Here is a 22,824-nt window from a genome sequence, read left to right as displayed (position 1 = left end):
CGGCAAAATAATTCTCTTTATATGATTTTTTTTTACTTAGATAAAGCTATTCAAAAGGATGAGAAAAAAGATATATATATATTATGGTCAATCTTATGAGATTCTAATAACTATTATCATTTTTCATTATACGTGACTATGCATATAATTGAGAAGTTGTGGCAAAATAATGCACTTATAATTTGTTATTTAGGTAAAGCTATTCAAAAGGATGAGCAAAAAGATATTTATACATTGTGGTCAATCTTATGAGATTCCAATAACTATTGTTATTTTTCATTATAGGACTGTACATTAAGAAGTTGTGGCAAAATAATGCCCTTTATATGATTTGTTTTTTATTTAGGTAAAAGTATTCAAAAGGATAAAAAAGAAGATATTTATACAACCCCTTCTTTAAATAGAAAAGTAAAGTCTTGCCTCTCAATGAAAACAATAAAAATCCGACCAACTCAGAAGAAAAGAAAAATCCTTTCAATGAAACCCTCCGATCTCCCTCTCAAAGATACTACTGCCATTAGTGGCAATGGTGGCAGATGGGCAATATTGTCGGTGCTGCCATTAGGAGAGTTGGAGGTATGGGAGGAGAGGATCAAAGGAGAAAGAGAGATGGAAGGGTTTAAAAATCGTTAAAGATAGAAAATAGTAAGAAATGAAGCATTTAACAAGAAGCTTCGTTGAATTAGGATTGTTCGATTTTCACAAAATTTATCCGATAATAAGTGCCGCAACTGGAAGAGGAAGCCCCCACCAGCTAATGTTTACTACTACCCCAAGCCAGTCCAAAACAACCCTCCAATGAAAGGGCTTGCCCCTGACGCCGGCCAAGTCGCCCGAGAATATGGTGGGTTTTTGTTTGTGAGTCAACGTCGCTGGCCATTCTATTAAGATATTGCTTGTATGCTCTGTACCTAAGCTTTTTCTTTGGTTTTTATGTAAGGCTTTCCTTTGGTTTCTATGTATATCCTAATTGAGTACTTAGTATCGCTGAAAGAGAGGGAAAAATAAAGTATTTTGGTACCTAAAGAAAGCTAGTATGGATGATATTAATGAAGTGCACCTTTCATGTAACATATTAGAAGCAGTACAATACTATTAACTGTTTGGCAAATCTAGTATATGGTTTCTTTTGATGGTATCTGGTCTATATATCTTGGCCCAAGTGGCTTTTTCTTTCTCCATGTTAATTGCCTACATGCATTGGGGCTGAATTCTTTTCCTGAATTGGTCTGAGGTGGGAGAGAAAAGGCCCGCATGCATGTGTAGCAGTGTGCTAGGTAGAGTGTACAAAAATATTTACGTGATAGCCTCCATATTATCCAAGGGACTTATTCCTGCAATATGATTATTTTCTATTCTGGAGATACTTGAGAAAGGATGCAAAAAGAAGGAAGTTCAAGGATTTGAGGTGGCATAGATTCCACCGTACCAATATTTTAGAAAAAGGAAATCTATCACCTTTTTAATTAACTAATTTTGTTGCTACTAGATTAGCCAAGAGTCGCTTGTTTAGTTGGCGACCTCTCTTCTAAGAGCTTGCTAGGCTTTGATACTGCTATATTATTATTATTATTATTATTATTATTACTACTACTACTACTACTACTACTACTACTACTACTGTGTGAATGCGCGTGAGCACATGTTATCCCTGCTACTATAATTAGCACTGAGCCGGGGCTTATAGGCCTCCAGCAAAGTCTCAATGGACACAAGTTTATTCCAACTAGAAAACAAAAGAACAGGATGGTTGGGACCTATGAAGGATGGTTAAGATTTTTTTTATTATTTTAATAGTTGTAGAATGCATGGAAACTGGTAGGGTGAGAAAGTGGGACTACATGAATAGAATATTTAGAATGAAAAAAAAAACCTCCGCCTTTGTTGGAATATGCTAGATAAGGGATCTGAAACTCCGTCTTTGTTAGAATTCACAAAGTTAAAAAAATGAACAAATCTCAATAGAAATAAGGGTTCAGATACAATTCTTAACTTGTCTAATGGCATGCAGAAACTTATACAAATTGCTAGAGCAAGACTAAAATTGAATCTTTTATATTTAGATGTTCTTTTACTAGGAGCATCTAGACTTCTATCAAGGTCCAATTGAACTTAAGAGGTTGGCTGAAGAACCTTCTTGATCTTTGGACTAAATGGAGGTGCAAGAAATTCCAAGCATTAGTTAGAAGAGTAGGGAATCAAGTTCTGGCTACTCCTTGTTTCGAAATTTGGCAAGAGGGAAATGCAAGAATATTTTTTAGCGGGAGATACTCCATCTATATGGTACTGCAAAAGATTCTACAAACTTTCCATAACCGAGAGCCTTAATGCTCAAATAAAGTGATAGAGACCCATCAAATACTGTGCACACATCTTCTCATTGATCTTCCTTCTTTTTTTACTTCTTTTGGACTAGTAAACTTTATGCTCTTCCTTTCTCCCTTTGAGTCTCCTACTTTCTCTGGTATATATTTGCTAATCTCTTTTTTTCAATAGAAGGGGAAACTTTGTGTTTCCTTTATTTTATCTCATTAAGAAAGAAAGAAATAGGCCAAAAATAACCACAATCAATCAAGAATTTCAAGGAAAAGGAATCTAACATCATTATAGAGATTATAGACAAATCATTGAGTATATGATGGAACAACCATTCAACAATAAGAATTTTCATGAAAAACCCCCTCAAAGAAAAATCACGAACAAAAAGAGAAGAATGTGCTACAAAATTTAAATAATAAGAGTACAGTCTTCTAAAATTTTTCTTAAGTTTCAGGATATTCAAATAATAAGAGAAGAATCCTAAGTGAACCCCCTATCTCTCCCTCTCTTCTCTTCTTTTTCTTCTTCCCCACTCTTCAATTGGAATTCATCCAAGTGGGGAAGCTCCTCAAGAGTTGAATCTATGGTACTATATAGGCCCCATATAGATCACACCTCTAAGTGGAGAAGCTCCTCAAGAGCTGAATCTATGGTACTTTATAGGTCCCATATGGACTATTATTTGAATACAGCCATTTAGCGTGATTTGCACGTCATTATTAGGCACCCAATGCTAATAAGGTAGATTTCACCAAATCTATTTAGAGCCAACAACAAGGAAGAGTATTTAAAATAACACCCTTTATATGTTCAGGATGGACGTAAGAAATGGCATGCCTGCCCTAAACCTGCCCTGGAGTATTCACTAAAATACCATTTTTAATTATTTGCTTATCTTAGTTTAAGGTACCAATATTTTATTTACTATTTGTATTATTTTTGAACTCCTGGTTTGTCATATTTTATGCTTCAGAATCTTAGTTTATCTAATGTTATGTGAGGTACCAAGGTTTAAAGTTATACTATTTTTTTGTTTGTTTTGATTTATATGTTGAAAAAAAGAGGATATTTGCAATTTTACCCATCTCGACCTATTCCAATCTACTCCTCTAACTCAAAACAAAGTGAAATAGGGTAAGGTTGGAAATTTAACTATAGTCTTAGGATGCGTTTGGGGTGCTTGGATCCATCCAAGGTGGTTACCAGTCAGCGATAGATATTTGGTTCCGAATTGAGGGGCAAAAGTAGGTAATTGGCACACCTGCCTCATTGCCATCCCCACACCCATTATGAACTCAAACCTCCATTATAGGGCTGGACACCCCACACAAAGTTAGGCCACAGGGCATATATGGAGAGGAACAGTATATCAGCTTCAAAATCTCATTGGGTACGTGAACAGTTAGATTTTGTTAGCAAATGGAGGGTAGAGGAGAAACATGACCAAAATTAACTTTTTCATTCATAGCTATGGCCAAGAGAAGAGCCCAAGCAACGTACAGATCATAGAGATGATGACCACTTCAATCCTGTGATTCTAAACCATAATTCACTATACTTGGAGATGAGATGGTTAAGAGAGACAGGTATGTATCATGTATGCACACCTATAACATTTCGAGACCCTCTTTTTAACTCCTTATTGTATTCTGTCCAAGTGAAATTGGTCAAAATTTAGCTTGCTCCCTTTTTCTGATAGGGCTAGCTTGCTCCTTCAAAAGAAAAAAGGATTTAGCTTACCAAAAAGTATGTAATAGGTCCTTGAAAATGGCCTTGAAGCTATCTTGTTGGTCTTGTTTGATTCTGTACATGGCTGCATACTGTTGTGGGCAGAAGGTATTTGACGTGACACAGTATGGAGCAACGGCTGATGGCAAGACTGACAGCACCTAGGTGGGTTTTCCATTGGACATATTAATTTGTTCTTTTGATAGTGTTCAATGCTAGATAAAACTAGAATGGTTGTGGTTTTGTTTTTGGTGTCATCAACTTGCATGTGAAACAGAGGTTTGTGCAGATCACACTAGATGAAAATTGAGGAATATTGATGTTTTTGATTAAAACAAACTCTCATAAAGTTATCACTGCAGGGTATGGGTTAGGTCATTTCTTTTTTGATTGTGTGGATGAGGTCATGTCAAAAGGAATAATTAACACTAGAGCTATATGGTGCTTAACATGCAATTTCCATCCATTGTGATTGGTGAACAACATGGAAAACAAAATAATGATCGGAAAGGTCATGATTCGCTCTCAAAAAATGATGTGTTAAATGCAGCATAGGTGAATTCTATCGCAAAGCAAAAATTGTTTCTTCATTATATGTACATAATCCACTTCGATATTTGTGTTCTAAGGAGAATCATGTTTGAATATGTTGATGAGAATTTTTTAGCAGCATTTTGCTCCAAACATGAAATCAAAGTTGCTTTGTATTGTTTGCTATTTTGTGGCCAAAAAGAATGCTCTTTTTTTTTCATTTATACTTTCTTCTATCATTTGCTAGATATATGGTTTACTTTTATGTCCCCTTCATCACTTATATACAGACAAGAATATGCATACATGGATAAACTCGTGGCATCTAATGACAAGCATAAATTAAGCATGTCATGCCTTGTTAATTCAACTCTACTCTCCAGGAAACCACAAAAAACCAAGTTTGCAGAAATATTCAAATGCAAGTGTTAGTTTTTCGAACATAAACCACATGCATTTTGGGTTAGCCTTCTTGCAGCATTCCTATAACTAAAGAAACAGTGACTTACAAATTGCTCAAACCTCACCTACTGAGTCCTTTGAAGTGCTTCATGTAATGCATACCAAAATGCATAAGGCTTGGACCCTGTAAATTGACATGGCTGATTGTTCCATGTCTGTCTTTTGTAGGCCTTCTCAGATGCTTGGAAAGCAGCATGTGAGTTCAATGGGTCTGCAAGCTTAGCGATCCCTCAAGGAACATTTTTTGTTGGTCCAGTAATTTTTAGAGGTCCTTGTTATAACAATGTATCTCTAAGTATCCAAATTCAGGGGACATTGAAGGCTCCCTCGAGCCTCAACAGCTTCACTAGAGTTGGTTGGTTAGAGTTCTCACATCTGGACAAGCTAGTGGTCGATGGAGGAGGCATTCTGGATGGCCAGGGTGCTGAAGCCTGGAACCTTACCACATGCCCAGGGCGAAAGAACTGTAAAAACCTACCTCTGGTAAAATTCTCTCATCCTTCTTCACAAAAAAATTCCTAAGGTTTATTGATGTATTCAATCATTGATTACGGCTTAACATTGTCGCTGGCCTACAGTCAATGCGATTCTGCAAGATTAGTAATGCAAAAATTGCCAACCTCACACTTCTCGATAGTAAAGGCTTCCACATGAGCATCCAAAGGAGCTCCAATGTCACTATTCGAAACCTCAACATCTCAGCCCCTGAAAACAGCCACAATACTGATGGCATCCACATTAGCGGCAGCAACAATATCGATCTTGCTACCCTGACCATTGGCACTGGTGATGACTGCATCTCCATTGGCCAAGGGAACACCAACATCTCCATCTCGAATGTTGCTTGTGGCCCTGGTCATGGAATTAGGTAAGTGTAAAACATCGAACACTTTGATGCTCAAGCTCTGGACTAAGTGTTTGCTAATAGGATTCAATGTTGATGAAGTATTGGAAGCCTAGGAAAGTATAAGAATGAGAAGAACGTAGCTGGGGTAAATGCGAGGAACTGCACAGTCTCAGGCACGTCGAATGGAATTAGGATCAAGACATGGCCCGGGGCACCTCCAAGTGAAGCCTCAGACATAATATTTGAGGACATCGTCATAGAGAATGTCTCTAACGCCATCATCATAGACCAAGAGTATTGCCCGGGGCATCACTGCAGTAATGAGGTATGGTTCTGAAGTCTTACCTCCTTAACAAGCTCTTTTGGATCGATCATTTAATGTCATTTTTCTGTATTTTTGTGCAGCCTTCAGGCGTAAAGATTCGCAATGTCACATATCGACGAATCAGAGGGACTTCAAATAAAGCAATTGCAGTGAATTTTATTTCCAGCCAATTGGTGCCTTGTGAGAATGTGACACTCCATGATATTAATCTGGAATTTGTGTCCAGTTCTGGTAGTTCTGGCATCACCTCCTCACACATTCAAAAAAACTCCTCACTTGTTCAAAATGCTACCTCCTCTTGTTTAAATGTCAAAGGGATGGCTTTAGGGATCCAAAAGCCTGCCACATGCCTTTAAGGTCACTCAAATTGTATACATATTACATTAATTTCTCATATGCAAGCTAAAGAGCCTCCTCAAATGAGACTCCATTTGGTGAATGTGTGAAGCCATTGCATTAACATATTTTTCGGGCCTTTTGCTTAATATCCAATATGTATTATATATATAACAAATTATTGTGATAGTGAGGTGATTAAATATGCAGCCAAAGACATATCTTTAACAAAGAGGAGAGATTGATCTGATAATGTTGTGGGTGAAAAAAAAAAGTTAATGATTAAGACCAAAAAATTACGATCTTTCTTTAGAAATAAGGCCTTGAACATTGGAGATCTGACATATTAGAACAAAACAGAAACTTAGATAATCTCCTTGAAAATTCCACGATAGGCTCATGGACAACTCTAATGTCATTAAACCATATATTAGGTCTGATCTAGTAAAGCTTTTCCTAGAAAATAGGATAAAGCTCCACTGGAAGTTGTAGGTGGCCTGCAGTAGCATCGTTCTCTATTTTGTTGAACGAGCAAGAAAAAGCTATCCTTCTTCTCCAAAATACTAGCTTAAATAAATAATCCATACCTACCTAAAACAAACAATGAAGAATACATTAGCTCACCTAGATACCCCGAACACATGGAGAACAAATATTAAACTACCAAACGTGGAAGTTTTCTGACTTTTTACAAACCACGCAAAATTATTGGAGCAAGTATGTCGGAAGGGATGTGAATTTAGACAGTGGAAATTAGTATTGTAATATGATTCATTGAAACAAAGCATGATGAAGAGGTTTCCTACTGGCCCAATATGTTGAAAATCATTCTAATGTTTCATCAAGGACTAGCGTAAGCTGTTGAAAATGAGAAAAAAGGGTGCAATTTGGCTCATTGTTTAAACCTTCCTAGGAAATCTAGTGAGAAAAATGGCAATATCCTTTCCCAGCACAACCCCATTTTTTTAAAAAAAAATGGAAAAGAATGAGGATGGGTGAAGCTGGTCAGAATCATATGAGGGTGGGATACCAACTAGTATAAATATCCATTGACTGAGGTGATTGGCAATCTCTTGAAATTGGCCCCTTGTGAATTAAGACTTGATAGAAATATCTTTTGGCATAAAATTTCATTATTGTGTTCATTTTGGAAACAATGATTCTTTGATGTATGTACTAGTGGATTGTATGTACCAGCAGGTTTTTTTTTTTTTTGCCACATCTCGTATAGCATGCCTCTTAATTTGGAAACTCAAGAGTCATGGGAAATTTTTTGTGCACCACTGGTGGTGTAGAAAATCCAACGTGGAGTGCACCATCTTGCCTGATTGATTCACGTAGCTACCACTTTTCAATACATATTTAATGCCTTCAGTTTTGCTTTTTCATTAAAAATTTTGAAAAATGAAAATGCCCCTCATCTTTGAAAAAATTATGACATCTCGTGCGATATTAGGATGTCATAATATGGAAAGGATATTTTTATCCAACTAATTTTTAATGCGTATTTAATACCTGCAGTTTTATTTTTTGTTTAAAAATTTTGAATGATGAAAATGCCCCAGCTCTTTGAAAAAAATTATGACATCCCATAGCATATTATGACATCCTGACTTCCTGCATGCAAGATGTTATAATATGGATAAAAGATGTCATAATTTTTTTTAGAGTAGAAATATTTTCATCATTCAAAATTTTAAATAAAAAAGTAAAACTGTGAGCATTAATTACATGTTGGAAAGTAGTGGCTACGTACATCAATCAAATAAGATAGTGTGCTCCACATCAAACTTTCTACACCGCCCGTGGTGCACAAAGAATTTCTCAAAGAGTCATATTGAGATGGGCTCCTCTTACTAATGGAGTTGTTTGTGTTGTAACTTAAAAAAAATTTTAAAAAAAATCACTATATGCACGTGAAGAGTTGAGGCCATCCATCGGCCCACTCCCTCTTTTCTTCCTTATCAAATCTTCTTTCATCCATGAGACTTTCCTTCTCTATTCATCTGCGATATTTTTTATTCAAATGAAAATGGTAAGGTTATTTTAAAGATTGTAAAAATTTTGCATTGCTTTAACAATATAGAATTTGGAGTTTTGCTATATAGTGTTTAAGATTAATACATATTTGATAAGTTGTCAAGACATACTTTAAGATTTTTTGAAATGATCAAATAATAATCTAGGATATATCTTCAGACAAATTGATACATAATTTCTAAAATAGAATATTTATTAGGACATAATACACAGCCAAGTGATATACGTCTTGCATATTAGTTATCCAATAATCTAATACACAACTCTAAATAAATTGATATATAATTTCTAGAATATTATATTCATCAATACAGAGTATGTGGCTATATAATATGTATACTTGTCAGTTTTCAGATATATGCGGTAAGTTGTTTCGATATATATTTAGCAACGATCTAATACATACTTTCATACAAATCGATATATAGTTTATAAAATTTGGTGTTCACTAACATGCAGTCCATTACCAAATAATACATATCTAGTAAGTTAGTTATCCAGCAATCTAATACATATATCGAAGATAAGAGAGAAAGCTTCATAGATGGATAGAAAGAGACTTGATGAGAAAAAAGAGAAGATGCAAGTGGACGAACAGACTCAACTCTTTATATGTGTATTGTTGTGGATCTTTACCTCGGCCTTGGCTAGATGCATCCTCGACATTGATCGAACTACGAAAGATGAGTACTGGTCTAACTATGAAAGATGAGTACTGGTCGAGCTATGGAAGATGGACATTGGTCAAATCACATACATTTATCGTTAAGATGCCATACCTAGATTTACCATCATGTGCAATTGTCCATTTTTCAGGCTCCAATGCAGACAATCAATTCCAAGCCTCCTCATTTACTTTCTTTATCCTTTCTATAATGAAATTGATCTTACGTACTTGATGAGTACTATCTCCTTGCCAAAACATCCTTTAAAGTGGTACACCGCAAAATCGACTATTAAAATTACTACATATGTGCCTCAAACAAAATCAATGATATGCATGTGGTGGACTCCATCCATTTTATTGGTCAGTAATGGCACTTAAAATTTCAGGATGCCGGTCTGAGATTAAACATATGCCATCAACTTCTCCAACAACATGCATTCTCAAATTATAGAGAAACCAACTCTAGCTGGCGACTATTTCCTCATCGACAATGGCATATGTGAGTGAAAATATTTCATTTTTTCCATTAGTACATATGGCAATAAGCATTGTACCTCTAACTTTTCATAAAGATGGGTTCCATTGATGCTAATAATAGGACAACAATACTGAAATCTCTCAACAAATGGCCTAAATAACCAAATGACATAGTTAAGATGTCTTATGTTAGAGCACCTATATTGCAGAAATTCTAGCATACGATGGTACCGTGATTTGCATTTTGAAGGACTGCCATAAAATAAGGCAACTTCATATAGGAGATGTCCCACTCTCTATAGATATCAACCAAAGCCTTTAATTTTTCATACCATGCCTTTTTGTATGAGATAGTGCAGCCAAATTGCTCTTTTATACTTGCTATAATAGCTTTAATATTGATACTAGGATCTTTCTCCATAGTATGTTGAATCGTAGTAGCAATGAGTTTTGAACTGATATACTTGTGGTCTTGACTTAGGCCTTCATATAGATAAGTATGAAGATCCTCGTATCTGCTAACAATCCAAAAATCCTTCTTCTTAAAAAATGAAGCATGTAACCTCCACTTGCATTCATTTCTACTGCCACATGATGCATACTAGAATATCCAAATTTTTGGCTTAGACTCAACTATTAGAATTCGAGGTTTGGGGCATGCATGTGTGTTTTAAAACTTTATTTTCTAAATACTTTAGTAGAATATAAGATTAAAATACTTTTAATCTGAATCATGCATGCATAAAAATATAAAATCATAAGGATCTACTTCATGTACTGAAATTGATATATGTTGAAATTCTGATTGTGATCAAATCGCATACCTATTTCACAATCTCTTTCTTCAAATCTGAATCTAAAAGAGAAGAGATTTTTTTCTAACCATATAAATATTCGGCCTCTAAAGGTATCTACTCACGATCAGCCTGGAATAGCTCTCTTCAAGTTAAATTTTTTTTTCTAAGAAAATTCAGCCTACTGAATCTGAACGAAGTCTGAATCATGATCAACACTTGATCTCTTTCTTTGATATTTTTCTTCCCTTCTTCTCTTACCTTTCTCCCTTACTTTGTGCTGCTACCAAGCTCTGAAAACTAGTAAAGGAGAGATGCCCAATAGCTTGGGCATGAGGAAGAAGGTATGTCCTAACAAGGGGGGATGTGTGGGACGTCCAAAGGATAAGAGAGGGGAGGAGGAAGGGAGAAAAAGAGAGGGCATGGGGCTTCTCTTTGTGGCATGTGGGGTTGCTGGGTGGATGCTCTAGGAACCTTAGGAGAGGTCCTTTTAAATAGGCATGAGGATTGAATCCTATTCAAACTCATAATATAAGTCCTACTTGTATTAGGTTTCCTAATAACTTAAGTTATTTAATTTACATTAAGAATCCTATTAGGTGCCAACTCTTGGAGCCCTTGCACCCAATTAAATACACCCTCTTTTGCACCCAAGGGATACCCCATATCAGATTAAAAGGCCCTTTAATCATAGGACATGCCCAACTTGATCCAATCAAGGTGGTGCCCCATAATAACTATCAAGAAAATTAATAAGGAACTTGCACCCTTAATTCAATTGATCCAAAATCTTAGATACCCAATAATTAAAGTCAAATAAATCTTATTCATATATATTATTAGCAGATAATTAAGTTTGAATTATCTTATCAAATAAAAAATTCAAACAGAAAGAGGAATTGGGTCTAATTATGTGCTAGCAAGGTTATCTTGAACCCATTCGAATTTTTCTAAACCCAAGTAATACTTCTTAAGCTCAATTGCTAATTTTAAATCTAATTCTTTTGTTGTGTGACCTCATAGGTTCAATTTTATCTGGTAGTGAGATATACAATGATCTCTATCAAAATATTATTAAATTTTTTTTCAATAGGTTGAAATAATTTCACTCTAACTCATCAAGGATTGTCAATCTAGAACAACCCTAGTGAGCTCTCATAATCTATTAGTAACACCTAGCAGTATGTAGTGACAACCTAGTAGAACTAAAATGAACCTCTAGGTGTAGTTAACATATGATTCAGTTCTTCTATCGTGAGTCCTGACTTGATAGCGGGTCATGGATAAATCGTCAAACCTTAACATCAGTCATATGATAGATTCGATTAGCTGAAGTCCAAATGTGATTTCTATAAAAAAATTTTTCATCAATCATACTACTATGACCATAGATTCTAGGATTTAGCCTTTCAAATTTTATAGGACTACTTTCTATTAAGGTTGATAGATCCCATCTTGATGTGCACCCTACTCCTACAGTGGATCAACTATCGCCAACATCCACTACAAGAGCTCATTGAGATTTATGTTTATGTGTCAGTCAAACTCCAACAGCTTCACTATGAGCAGTAGTACAATCTCAAGTCAAAAGACCATTCACACAACTACAGCATCGAGACGATCACTGATGATTGAATAGAAATCCAAGTGATCTCTCATATGATCACGCTCAGTACTAGTTGTTCTTTAACAACTATCTGCACTCATCATCTAGTGTCTCTACACTGTAGACTAGAGATTCATTTATCTCGAAGGAAGCGATTTGTGCACCAGTCTATCCAGATCGATCATCATCCTCATGATAATCCTATGATCGAGAGTATTTAAGAATTAAATATATGTCTCTAATTCTCAATATCTTGAGAATATGTATCGAAAGTTAATTTCATGGATGATTCAAAGACACATCACACTTGAATGAAAAATAAATTTGCCCTTTTATTGATCATATCAATGTATTAAGTATAAAATTATGTCCTAGATTTGTTACAATGTGGGAGCCATATTGGCTTCTAGGACATACATCTAATATCAACTATGATATATGTCCTGTACTTCTTTATATGATATAGATCAATAGCTCTCTTCAACTCTTCTTTACTTAGGAAGGCCATACATATTGAAAATTTATTCATTTCTAAATTCTAAAATAAGTAGACATCTTGCAAGTATCAACTAGTAGCCATTCCACTACCACTAGGCATATCTAGAGTAGTAAAAAATTATGGTGGATTATGCAATCGTTTAGGTTAGTCTTTATCTTGATCTTTATCCTAATGCATACCAACATCAGGCCAGTACTCATCCCCATGATCTTCATCTGACTCAATACCTTGGTTATCAACATTCGCTATGGTGATTTTCCATTCATGGCCTGTGTTAATCTCATCAGTTTGTCCCATATATGTGGATTCATTGATAATAGGACCTACCATCATAGGACTTCTTATCATAGGACTTCTCTCCTCATAACATAATGGCACTGTGCTAGGATAATTGGGATTCACATCCTGTAAATCATGATCAATCATAGGACTTGACCAGCCATGTGTAGATCTTAGAGAAAGTGATGGAGTATTTCTTGATTGTGTTTGCAAGCTTCTAAAATAATCTTTATTGTGGATCATGCTTGGAGCATTTATAGTATCAGAATGGACAACTTTCTCTTTCTCAACTTATAGTTCCAAACACTTGCATTCAGAATTTTTTATAGAAAATGAAAGCATCTCTTCTACGTCCTCATCAAACCCAACTATTGTCGCAGCATACCTAATCTCCATTGACGGTCCAAAAACAACAAAGCAGCACCATTTCAATTTCAAACAAAATTGGCTCCTATCTATTTTTATGAAATTATACAATTTTTTTAATAAATCATGGTAAGTTGTTACACTCAATCTAATTGAAGAAGTAGGATGCATACTACATTCTGCCCCACCAACATCACTCTATATCATATCATTGCAATATAATAGCACACGGACACATGTTGTAGCCATCAACTTAATAAATAATAACCAACAAAAACCAACAAAAACATATCAATATAAAGCAAAAATGGGCAAATACAGAAAAGAATGAAATGAACTGGTCTATTCTTACTAAATATTGCCAATCCATCCGCTAGTCTTTTTTCTTTTTTTTGGTAGAAAATTGATCTACTAGTTATGGTGTGAACCATTATAACACTAGTTAGACTTGCACGACATTGACAACTAAAATAGAAAACCAATTTATATGCTTTTATTAGGCTTACTGTTAAGTTAAAATCAAGCTACAAAATTATTGTGAGTCTCATGTTCAAATTTCTCCAAATCTATTAGTTAATGGATATCACACAACCATCCCAACTAATTTCATTACCTAAAGGATGATGTCTAGTAGCAATCAAAGCTCCTCTAGCTAGCAGCAATCAAGGCTCCTTTGGTCATCAAGGTCAGGCAAAGCTAGAACGAGAGAGAGTGAGAGAGAACATGAAAAACAAAGAGTACCTAGCAGTGACCGACAGCAATGCCCGATGGGAAGGACTAGGGGCAGCCGAGGCGGTCGTGTAAGTGATGCAAGGAGGGAGGCATCCATGGGGGACCTAGTCGTAGGCGGTGTGAGGAGGGAGGAGGCCATGGGGGACATAGTCGAGGTGGCAAGTTGGGGGTGCGAGGAGGTCGGGGGACTCATGAGGGGAAGAAGGAAAGGAGGGAGGGGGTTGGAGGCGGCTATGGGGGACATGGTCGTAGGCGATGTGGGGGGGAGACCAAGTGAACAAAAGAGCGGCACGAGGTGGGAGGTGGTCGGGGGCGTGAGGAGGTCGGGGGACTCATGGGGGGAAGAAGGAAAGGAGGGAGGGGGGGTGAAGGTGGCCGTGGGTGACACAGTCTCAAGCGGTGCTAGGGAGAAGGGGGCAGAGCGAGTAAGTGAACACATAAAAATGCCATTCACGATGGTGTTTTAAAAAATGCCATATCTTTTGGCATTTTCAGAAGCACCATTCTCCATGGCAATTATCAAATTTAGATTTTTTTTCGATGACAAATTCATAAATTCCAGCATGACGAGGAGGGTGGGTGAGTTGGCAACAAAAACATCATTTGGAATGATATTTTTGCAGTTAGAAATGCCATTTCAAATGATACTTTCTAAAACAACTCCATTCCCAGAAATAAAATGAAAGAATAGAAAAAAATTTAAAAAAATCACTATTTTAAGAAACAACTCAAAGAATATATCTGCAGATGGTATGGTTGGTATGAGTATACTGGAGACTGCAAGGGCCGACATCTTCTTAATGTCGATTTATTAGGATTTCATGAAAGATCCCAATGATTTTAGATAGTTTGATGAGGGAGGGATGACACTAGGATGGACTAGATTGGGTCTAGATTTATGAAGGTTTCAGGCCAGAGAGCATCCAAGTTGATCGCTTGGGGGCCTGAGAGATAAAACGAACCGATATTTTCAATAGTATTTGATCTCATTAAAATGTCCTACCTGAGAAATCACAATTGCAGACTCAATTTTATAGGTGAATCATATGGGATTAATTTAATGACTAGAATAGTCCACATTTGTAATTATTATTAGAAATAATGAATGATTATTTGAAAATTATATTTGTTTGATTCATTGTTCATCATATATCATTTTTTTTAAATAACTTTAAAATATGTATACTGTGGTCAATCTTATAAGATTCTAATAACTATTGTTCTTTTTCACTACGTGACTGTGCATATAATTGAGAAGTTGCAGCAAAATAATATGCTTTATATGATTTTTTTTTTGTTTAGATAAAGCTATTCAAAAGGATGAGAAAAAAGATATATACATTGTGGTCAATCTTGTGATATTCTAATAACTATTATCATTTTTCATTATGTGACTATGCATATAATTGAGAAGTTGTGGCAAAATAATGTGCTTATAATTTTTTTATTTAGGTAAATCTATTCAAAAGGATAAGAAAAAAGATATTTATACATTGTGGTTAATCTTGTGAGATTCTAATAACTATTGTTATTTTTCACTATACGACTGCGCATTAAGAAGTTGTGGTAAAATAATACCCTTTATATATTTTTTTTATTTAGATAAAAGTATTCAAAAGGATAAAAAAGAAGATATTTATACAACCCTTTCTATAAATAGAAAAGTAAAGTCTTGCCTCTCAATGAAAATAATAAAAATCCTACCAACTAACAAAAGAAAAATCTTTTCAATGAAACCCTCTGATCTCCTTATCAAAGATGCTACTACCATTAGTGGCAATGAAAGCAGACGGGCAACATTGTCGGTGCTACAATTAGAAGAGTTTAAAAATAGTTAAAAATAAAAAATAGTAAGAAATGATGCATTTAAGAAGAAGCTTCGTTGAATTAGGATTGTTGGATTTTTACAAAATTTATTCGATAGATGAGTGTCATAGCCGAAAGAGGAGGCCCCCACCAGCTAATATTTACTACTACCCAAAGCAAGTCCAAAACACCCCTCCAAAGAAAGAGCCTGCCCCTAACATCGGCCAAGTCGCCTGAGAATATGGCAGGTTTCTGTTTGTGACTCAACATCGCTGGCCATTCTATTAAGATATTGCTTGTATGCTCCGTACCTTAGCTTTTCCTTTGGTTTCTATGTAAGGTTTTCCTTTGGTTTCTATGTATATCCTAATTGAGTACTTAGTATCGCTGAAAGAGAGGGGAAAATGAAGTATTTGGTATCTAACATGCAGTCCATTACCAAATAATATATATCTAGCAAGTTAGTTATCTAGCAATCTAATACATATATCGAAGATAAGAGAGAAAGCTTCATAGATGGATAGAAAGAGACTTGATGAGAAAAAAGAAAAAATGCAAGGGGACGAACAGACTCAACTCTTTATATGTGTATTGTTGTGGATCTTTACCTCAGTCTCGACTAGATGCATCCTCGACATTGGCCGAACTACGGAAGATGAGTACTGGCCGAACTACGAAAGATGGGTACTAACCGAGCTATGGAAGATGGACATTGGTCAGATCACGTACATTTATCGTTAAGATGCCATACCTCGATTTACCATCATGTGCAATTGTCCATTTTTCAGGCTCCAATGTAGACAATCAATTCCAAGCCTCCTCATTTACTATCTTTATCCTTTCTATGATGAAATTGATCTTACGTACTTGATAAGTACTATCTACTTGCCAAAACATCCTTTAAAGTGGTACACTGCAAAATTGACTATTAAAATTGCTACATATGTGCCTCAAACAAAATCAATGATATGCATGTGGTGGACTCCATCCATTTGATTGGTCAGCAATGGCACTTAAAATTTTAGGATGCCAGTCTGAGATTAAACATATGCCATCAACTTCTCCAATAATATGCATTCTCAAATTATAGAGAAACCAACTCTAGCTGACGACTGTTTCCTCATCAATAATGGCAAATGCGAGTGAAAATATTTTATTTTTCCCATTAGTATATATGGCAATAAGCATTTTACCTCTATACTTTTCATAGAGATGGGTATAAGAGACCTAAAACTCTGTCTTTGTTGGAATTCACAAAGTTAAAAAAATGAACAAGTCTCAATAGAAATAGGGGTTCAGATACAATTCTCAACTTGTCTAATGGCATGAAGAAACTTATACAAATTGCTAGAGCAAGACTAAAATTGAATCTCTTACTTATTTTTAGATGTTCTTTCGCTAGGAGCATCTAGACTTCTATCAAGGTCCAATTGAACTTAAGAGGTTGGCTCTCAGTTATGGAAAGTTTGTAGAGTCTTTTGTAGTACCATATAGATAGAGTATCTCCTGCTAAGAAATATTCTTGCATTTCCCTCTTGCCAAATTTCGAAACAAGGAGCAGCTAGAACTTGATTCCCTACTCTTCTAACTAATGCTCAAATAAAGCGATGGAGACCCATCAAATACTATGCACACATCTTCTCATTGATCTTCCTTCTTTTTCTACTTCTCTTGGACTAGTAAACTTTATGCTCTTCCTTTCTCCTTTTGAGTCTCCTACTTTCTCTGGTATATATTTGCTAATCTCTTTTTTTTTCAATAGAGGGCGAAACTTTATGTTTCCTCTATTTTATCTCATTAAGAAAGAAAAAAATGGGCCAAAAACAACCACAATCAACCAAGCATTTTGAGGAAAAGGAATCTAATATCATCATAGAGATTATATACAAATCATTGAGTATATGATGGCACAACCATTCAACAATAAGAATTTTCGTGAAAAACCCCCTCATAGAAAAATCACGAGCAAAAAGAGAAGAATGTGCTACAAAATTTAAATAATAAGAGTACAGTCTTCTAAAATTTTTCATAGGTTTCAGGATATTCAAATAATTAGAGAAGAATTCTAAGTGAACCCCCTATCTCTCCCTCTCTTCTCTTCTTTTTCTTCTTCCCCACTCTGCAATTGGAATTCATCCAAGTGGGGAAGCTCCTCAAGTGCTGAATCTATGGTACTATATAGGCCCATATAGACTACATCTCCAAGTAGGGAAGCTCCTCAAGAGCTAAATCTGTTGGGTGGATGTCTGGCCAGGACACCACCTCTCAAGATCCTTCCAGTACCACGCGATGCAGCAGGAAGAAAGAAGAAACAAAACAAAAGGAAAAATAATCAAAATACGTGGATCAGCCACAAAAGGGCTCGCCTCCACGGGGCATGCAAACTTCACTATGAAAAGAAAATTTTACAAGAGGAGACCTCACCCTCAACCCTTGTACACCCAATTCTCTCTCACATAAAGTTTCCCTCACAAAAGCTCTCTCTCTCTTGGAGACCCCCCTGAACCCCTGAAGAGCCTGACGACCGCTGTCCAGGAGCCTCCTGCTCCTTCTCTCACAGCACACCCGCGCCTCTCTCTCTCTTCACGGTTCGTACGGCGGCAAAAAAATGAACCGCACTCATACTGTTCGTTCTCAGGCCTTTTAAAGGCTTAAACAGATCTTAAACTTGATTAGAGAGGGATTAGGACTCCTTAATCAAGCCAAATCATGTCCCAGACCGTCCGATCAAGACCGGGAGCTCTCTGGACCCTTAGATCGCGCTCCGGTCCACGAAATAGGACCGTGGACCACGAGAAACGCATGGGAAACGCCCACGCGGTCCACAGGTCGCACCGTGGACCACCCGGTCGACGGTGGACCGGGGCAAGGGCCAGCAGGCCCGCTGGCCTGGGCCGGCCCGCGCGCGCGGGCCTGGGCCGCGCCTGCGCGCGCCTGGGCCACGCGCCCGCGTGTGCCTGGGCCGCGCGCCCGGCCTGGGCCGCGTGCCCGCCTGGGCCGCGCCTGCGCGCGGGCCTGCGCGCGCCTGGGCCGCGCGCCCACCTGGGCCGCACCTGCGCGCGGGCCTGCGCGCGCCTGGGCCGCGCGCCCGCCTGGGCAACGCGCCCTGCTGGGCCGCGCCTGCGCGCGGGCCTGGGTCGCGCATCCTGCATGCCACCGCCTGCGGCCGCCCGCCGCCGCCGGTCGCCGGCGGTCCTCCACCGCCTCGATTTTCGTGCCATCTTCGAAAGCTCGTATCTTCTCCATCCGAGCTCCGATTCAGGTGATCTTGGTCTCGTTGGACTCCGTTTTTCGCTGCAAACCTCGCTGTGGGCTCATTGTGGGCTGAATCTTGAGGCGTCAAATCCTAACAATCTCCACCTCGACTCGATATTCGGCATCCTCCAAACTCCGAGAGCTTCTGGATCTCCTCGCCCCCATGCCCTGGGGTAATCGCCTGCTGATCATGGATGGGCAAACATGGGAGTCGAGCCAGGCTGCTCGATCCCATCTCCGTCGTATGCTGTGCTCCTCCTGACCTGAGACCTGCTCGGGGCATCATCCTGCGGCAATAGGAATCTTACCTTGCGACGTCGCCTCTCGTCCTCCCGAGTCTCCTGTCTCGTGCCCGATCCACCTCCTGGAGCTCCACCTCGCTCTGGGCTCCGCCTGGCTCCCGATGCTCCACCTCGCACTGGGCTCCCTGCCAGGTAATAATGTCCTCTGCTCCCCTTCTTCCCCTCCAGCACAATCCTATCGCGCGTAGCACCTTCAGGATTCCTCCACTAGCTACCGTCTTGTAGCCTCTCGAATCCAGTCTGCTAAGTGAGATAAGATTCCGCCTGAAATCGGGTATGTATCGGACCTCCCCCAATCTCCTCACTGCACCGTCATGTGTCCTCCAGCTGACCGTCCCAATGCCTCTGATCGCACAGCTCGATCCATTCGGCAGATATACAGTGCTCTCACTGTTCTCCAGGGAGTCAAACTGCTCCTCTCTGCAACACACATGATAGGGACATACAGAATCTAATATCCACTGCTGGGAAGAAGTAGATACCTCGTCAGATATCTCCAGGACATCTCCATCTGAATCGCTGCCGGCCGTCGCTACAGCAGCCACCGTCCGATTTTTAAGTTGAGGGCAATCTCTGGCTAGATGCCCCAACTCTTCACACCGGTAACACCTGGTTTTGCTCAAGTCCCTCCTGGACTTAGACCGCCCTCGTTGCGATCTCCTGTCGCTCCGTCTACCACCTCCTGCACCTCCAGAAGCCACCAAAGCTGAGCTATCGACACCTGAGCTCAAAGCTGGGTTCTCCCTCCTGAGAACCTCGTTCTGGAGTATCACCGCGGTGACCTCGTCCATCTTGATAGTGCTCTTCCCCACTAGAAGAGCAGTCACCAAGGACTCGTACGAAGAAGGAAGCGACGCCAGCAAAACCAGCGCCCTGGTCTTCTCCTCAACGTTGTCGCCAACGCTGAGAAGGTCGGTGAGGATCTTCTGGAAGTGGCTCAGATGCTCCTGCACGCTCTGTCCCTCAGTCATCCGCAGTTGGTAAAACTGCCTCCAGAGAAAAAGTGTGTTGGTGAGAGACTTCGCCATGTACAACTCCTCGAGCTTCGACCACAGCACCGTCGGGGAAGTCTCGCTCAGCACATGGATCACCACCTCATCCGCAAGGTACATGCGGATGGTACTCACCGCCTGCATCTGTAGCCGTTTCCAATCCCGCACCTCCATGGTGGTCGGCTTCTCATCGCACAAGAGAGCTTCGATCAACCCCTGTTGGATGAGCACGTCCTTCACCCTTGCCTGCCACAAGGAGAAATTGCTCTTACCATCAAACTTGTTGATCTCCATCCTGATTGTTCCTGTTTTCTCCATCTTCAGTCTTGCTCACCACCACTGCAATCTGCATCCTTGTACTGCCTTGCTCTGATACCACTTGTTGGGTGGATGTCTGGCCAGGACACCACCTCCCAAGATCCTTCCAGTACCACGCAATGCAGCAGGAAGAAAGAAGAAACAAAACAAAAGGAAAAACAATCAAAATACGTGGATCAGCCACAAAAGGGCTCGCCTCCACGGGGCATGCAAACTTCACTATGAAAAGAAAATTTTACAAGAGGAGACCTCACCCTCAACCCTTGTACACCCAATTCTCTCTCACATAAAGTTTCCCTCACAAAAGCTCTCTCTCTCTTGGAGACCCCCCTGAACCCCTGAAGAGCCTGGCGACCGCTGTCCAGGAGCCTCCTGCTCCTTCTCTCACAGCACACCCGCGCCTCTCTCTCTCTTCACGGTTCGTACGGCGGCGAAAAAACGAACCGCACTCATACTGTTCGTTCTCAGGCCTTTTAAAGGCTTAAACAGATCTTAAACTTGATTAGAGAGGGATTAGGACTCCTTAATCAAGCCAAATCATGTCCCAGACCGTCCGATCAAGACCGGGAGCTCTCTGGACCCTTAGATCGTGCTCCGGTCCATGAAATAGGGCCGTGGACCGCGAGAAACGCGTGGGAAACGCCCACGCGGTCCACAGGCCGCACCGTGGACCACCCGGTCGACGGTGGACCGGGGCAAGGGCCAGCAGGCCCGCTGGCCTGGGCCGGCCCGCGCGCGCGGGCCTGGGCCGCGCCTGCGCGCGCCTGGGCCACGCGCCCGCGTGCGCCTGGGCCGCGCGCCCGGCTGGGACGCGCGCCCGCCTGGGCCGCGCCTGCGCGCGGGCCTGCGCGCGCCTGGGCCGCGCGCCCGCCTGGGCCACGCGCCCGCCTGGGCCGCGCCTGCGCGCGGGCCTGGGTCGCGCGTCCCGCGCGCCACCGCCTGCGGCCGCACCGCTGCCGTCCGCCGCCGGTCGCCGGCGGTCCTCCGCCGCCTCGATTTTCGTGCCATCTTCGAAATCTCGTATCTTCTCCATCCGAGCTTCGATTCAGGTGATCTTGGTCTTGTTGGACTCCGTTTTTCGCCACGAACCTCGCTGTGGGCTCAATGTGGGCTGAATCTCGAGGCGTCAAATCCTAACAAAATCTATGGTACTTTATAGATCCCATATGAACTATTATTTTGATACAGTCATTTAGCGTGATTTACACGTCATTATTAGGTACCCAAATCTAATAACGTATATTTCACCAAATCTATTTAGAGCCAATTACAAGGAAGAGTATTTAAAATAACACCCATTATAGGTTCAGGATGGACGTAAGAAATGGCATGCCTACCCTAAACCTGTCCTAGAGTATTCACTAAAGTACCATTTTTAATTATTTGCTTATCTTAGTTTAAGGTACCAATATTTTATTTACTATTTGTATTATTTTTGAACTCTTGGTTTGTCATAATTTATGCTTCAAAATCGTAGTTTATCTAATGTTAAGTGAGGTACCAAGGTTTAATGTTATACTCGTTTTTTGTTTGTTTTGATTTATATGTTGAAAAAAAGAGGATATTTGCAATTTTACCTATCTCGACCCATTCCAATCTACTCCTCTAACTCAAAACAAAGTGAGGTAGGGTAGGTTTGGAAGTTTAAGTATTGTCGCAGGACAGGTTTGGGGTGCCCGGATCCTTCCAAGGTAGTTACCAGTCAGTGATGGGTATTTGGTTTCGAATTGTGGGACAAGAGTAGATAATTGGCACACCTGCCTCATTGCCATCCCCACACCCATTATGAACTCAGACCTCCATTATAGGGCTGAACACCACACAAAAAGTTAGGCCACAGGGCATATTTGGAGAGGAATAGTATATTGGCTTCAAAATCTCATTGGGTACATGAACAGTTAGATTTTGGCAGTAAATGGAGGGTAGAGGAGAAACAGGACCAAAATTAACTTTTCCATTTACAGCTATGGCCAAGAGAAGAGCCCATGCAATGTACAGATCATAGAGATGACGATCACTTCAATCCTGTGATTCTAAGCCATAATTCACTATACTTGGAGATGAGATGGTTAAGAGAGACAGGTATGTATCATTTATGCACACCTATAACATTTTGCAACCCTCATTTTGACTCTTTTTATTG

At 39.6% G+C, this 22,824-nt stretch overlaps 1 protein-coding gene across 1 annotated transcript; it reads left to right on the top strand.

The window, feature by feature from the left end:
• The first annotated feature begins 477 nt into the window (after positions 1-477).
• Positions 478-6,568, top strand: LOC140853643 (exopolygalacturonase-like). The gene is made up of 7 exons (XM_073248290.1): positions 478-576; positions 724-858; positions 5,209-5,295; positions 5,350-5,523; positions 5,619-5,908; positions 5,987-6,212; positions 6,293-6,568. Exons 1-7 carry the CDS (start codon positions 478-480, stop codon positions 6,566-6,568), a joined length of 1,287 nt encoding a protein of 428 aa, XP_073104391.1.
• The last annotated feature ends 16,256 nt before the right edge of the window (positions 6,569-22,824 follow it).

Source organism: Elaeis guineensis, chromosome 14 (assembly GCF_000442705.2).
Source record: "Elaeis guineensis isolate ETL-2024a chromosome 14, EG11, whole genome shotgun sequence".
NCBI classification, from domain to species: domain Eukaryota; kingdom Viridiplantae; phylum Streptophyta; class Magnoliopsida; order Arecales; family Arecaceae; genus Elaeis; species Elaeis guineensis.
This window is presented reverse-complemented; position numbering and strand designations above follow the sequence as displayed.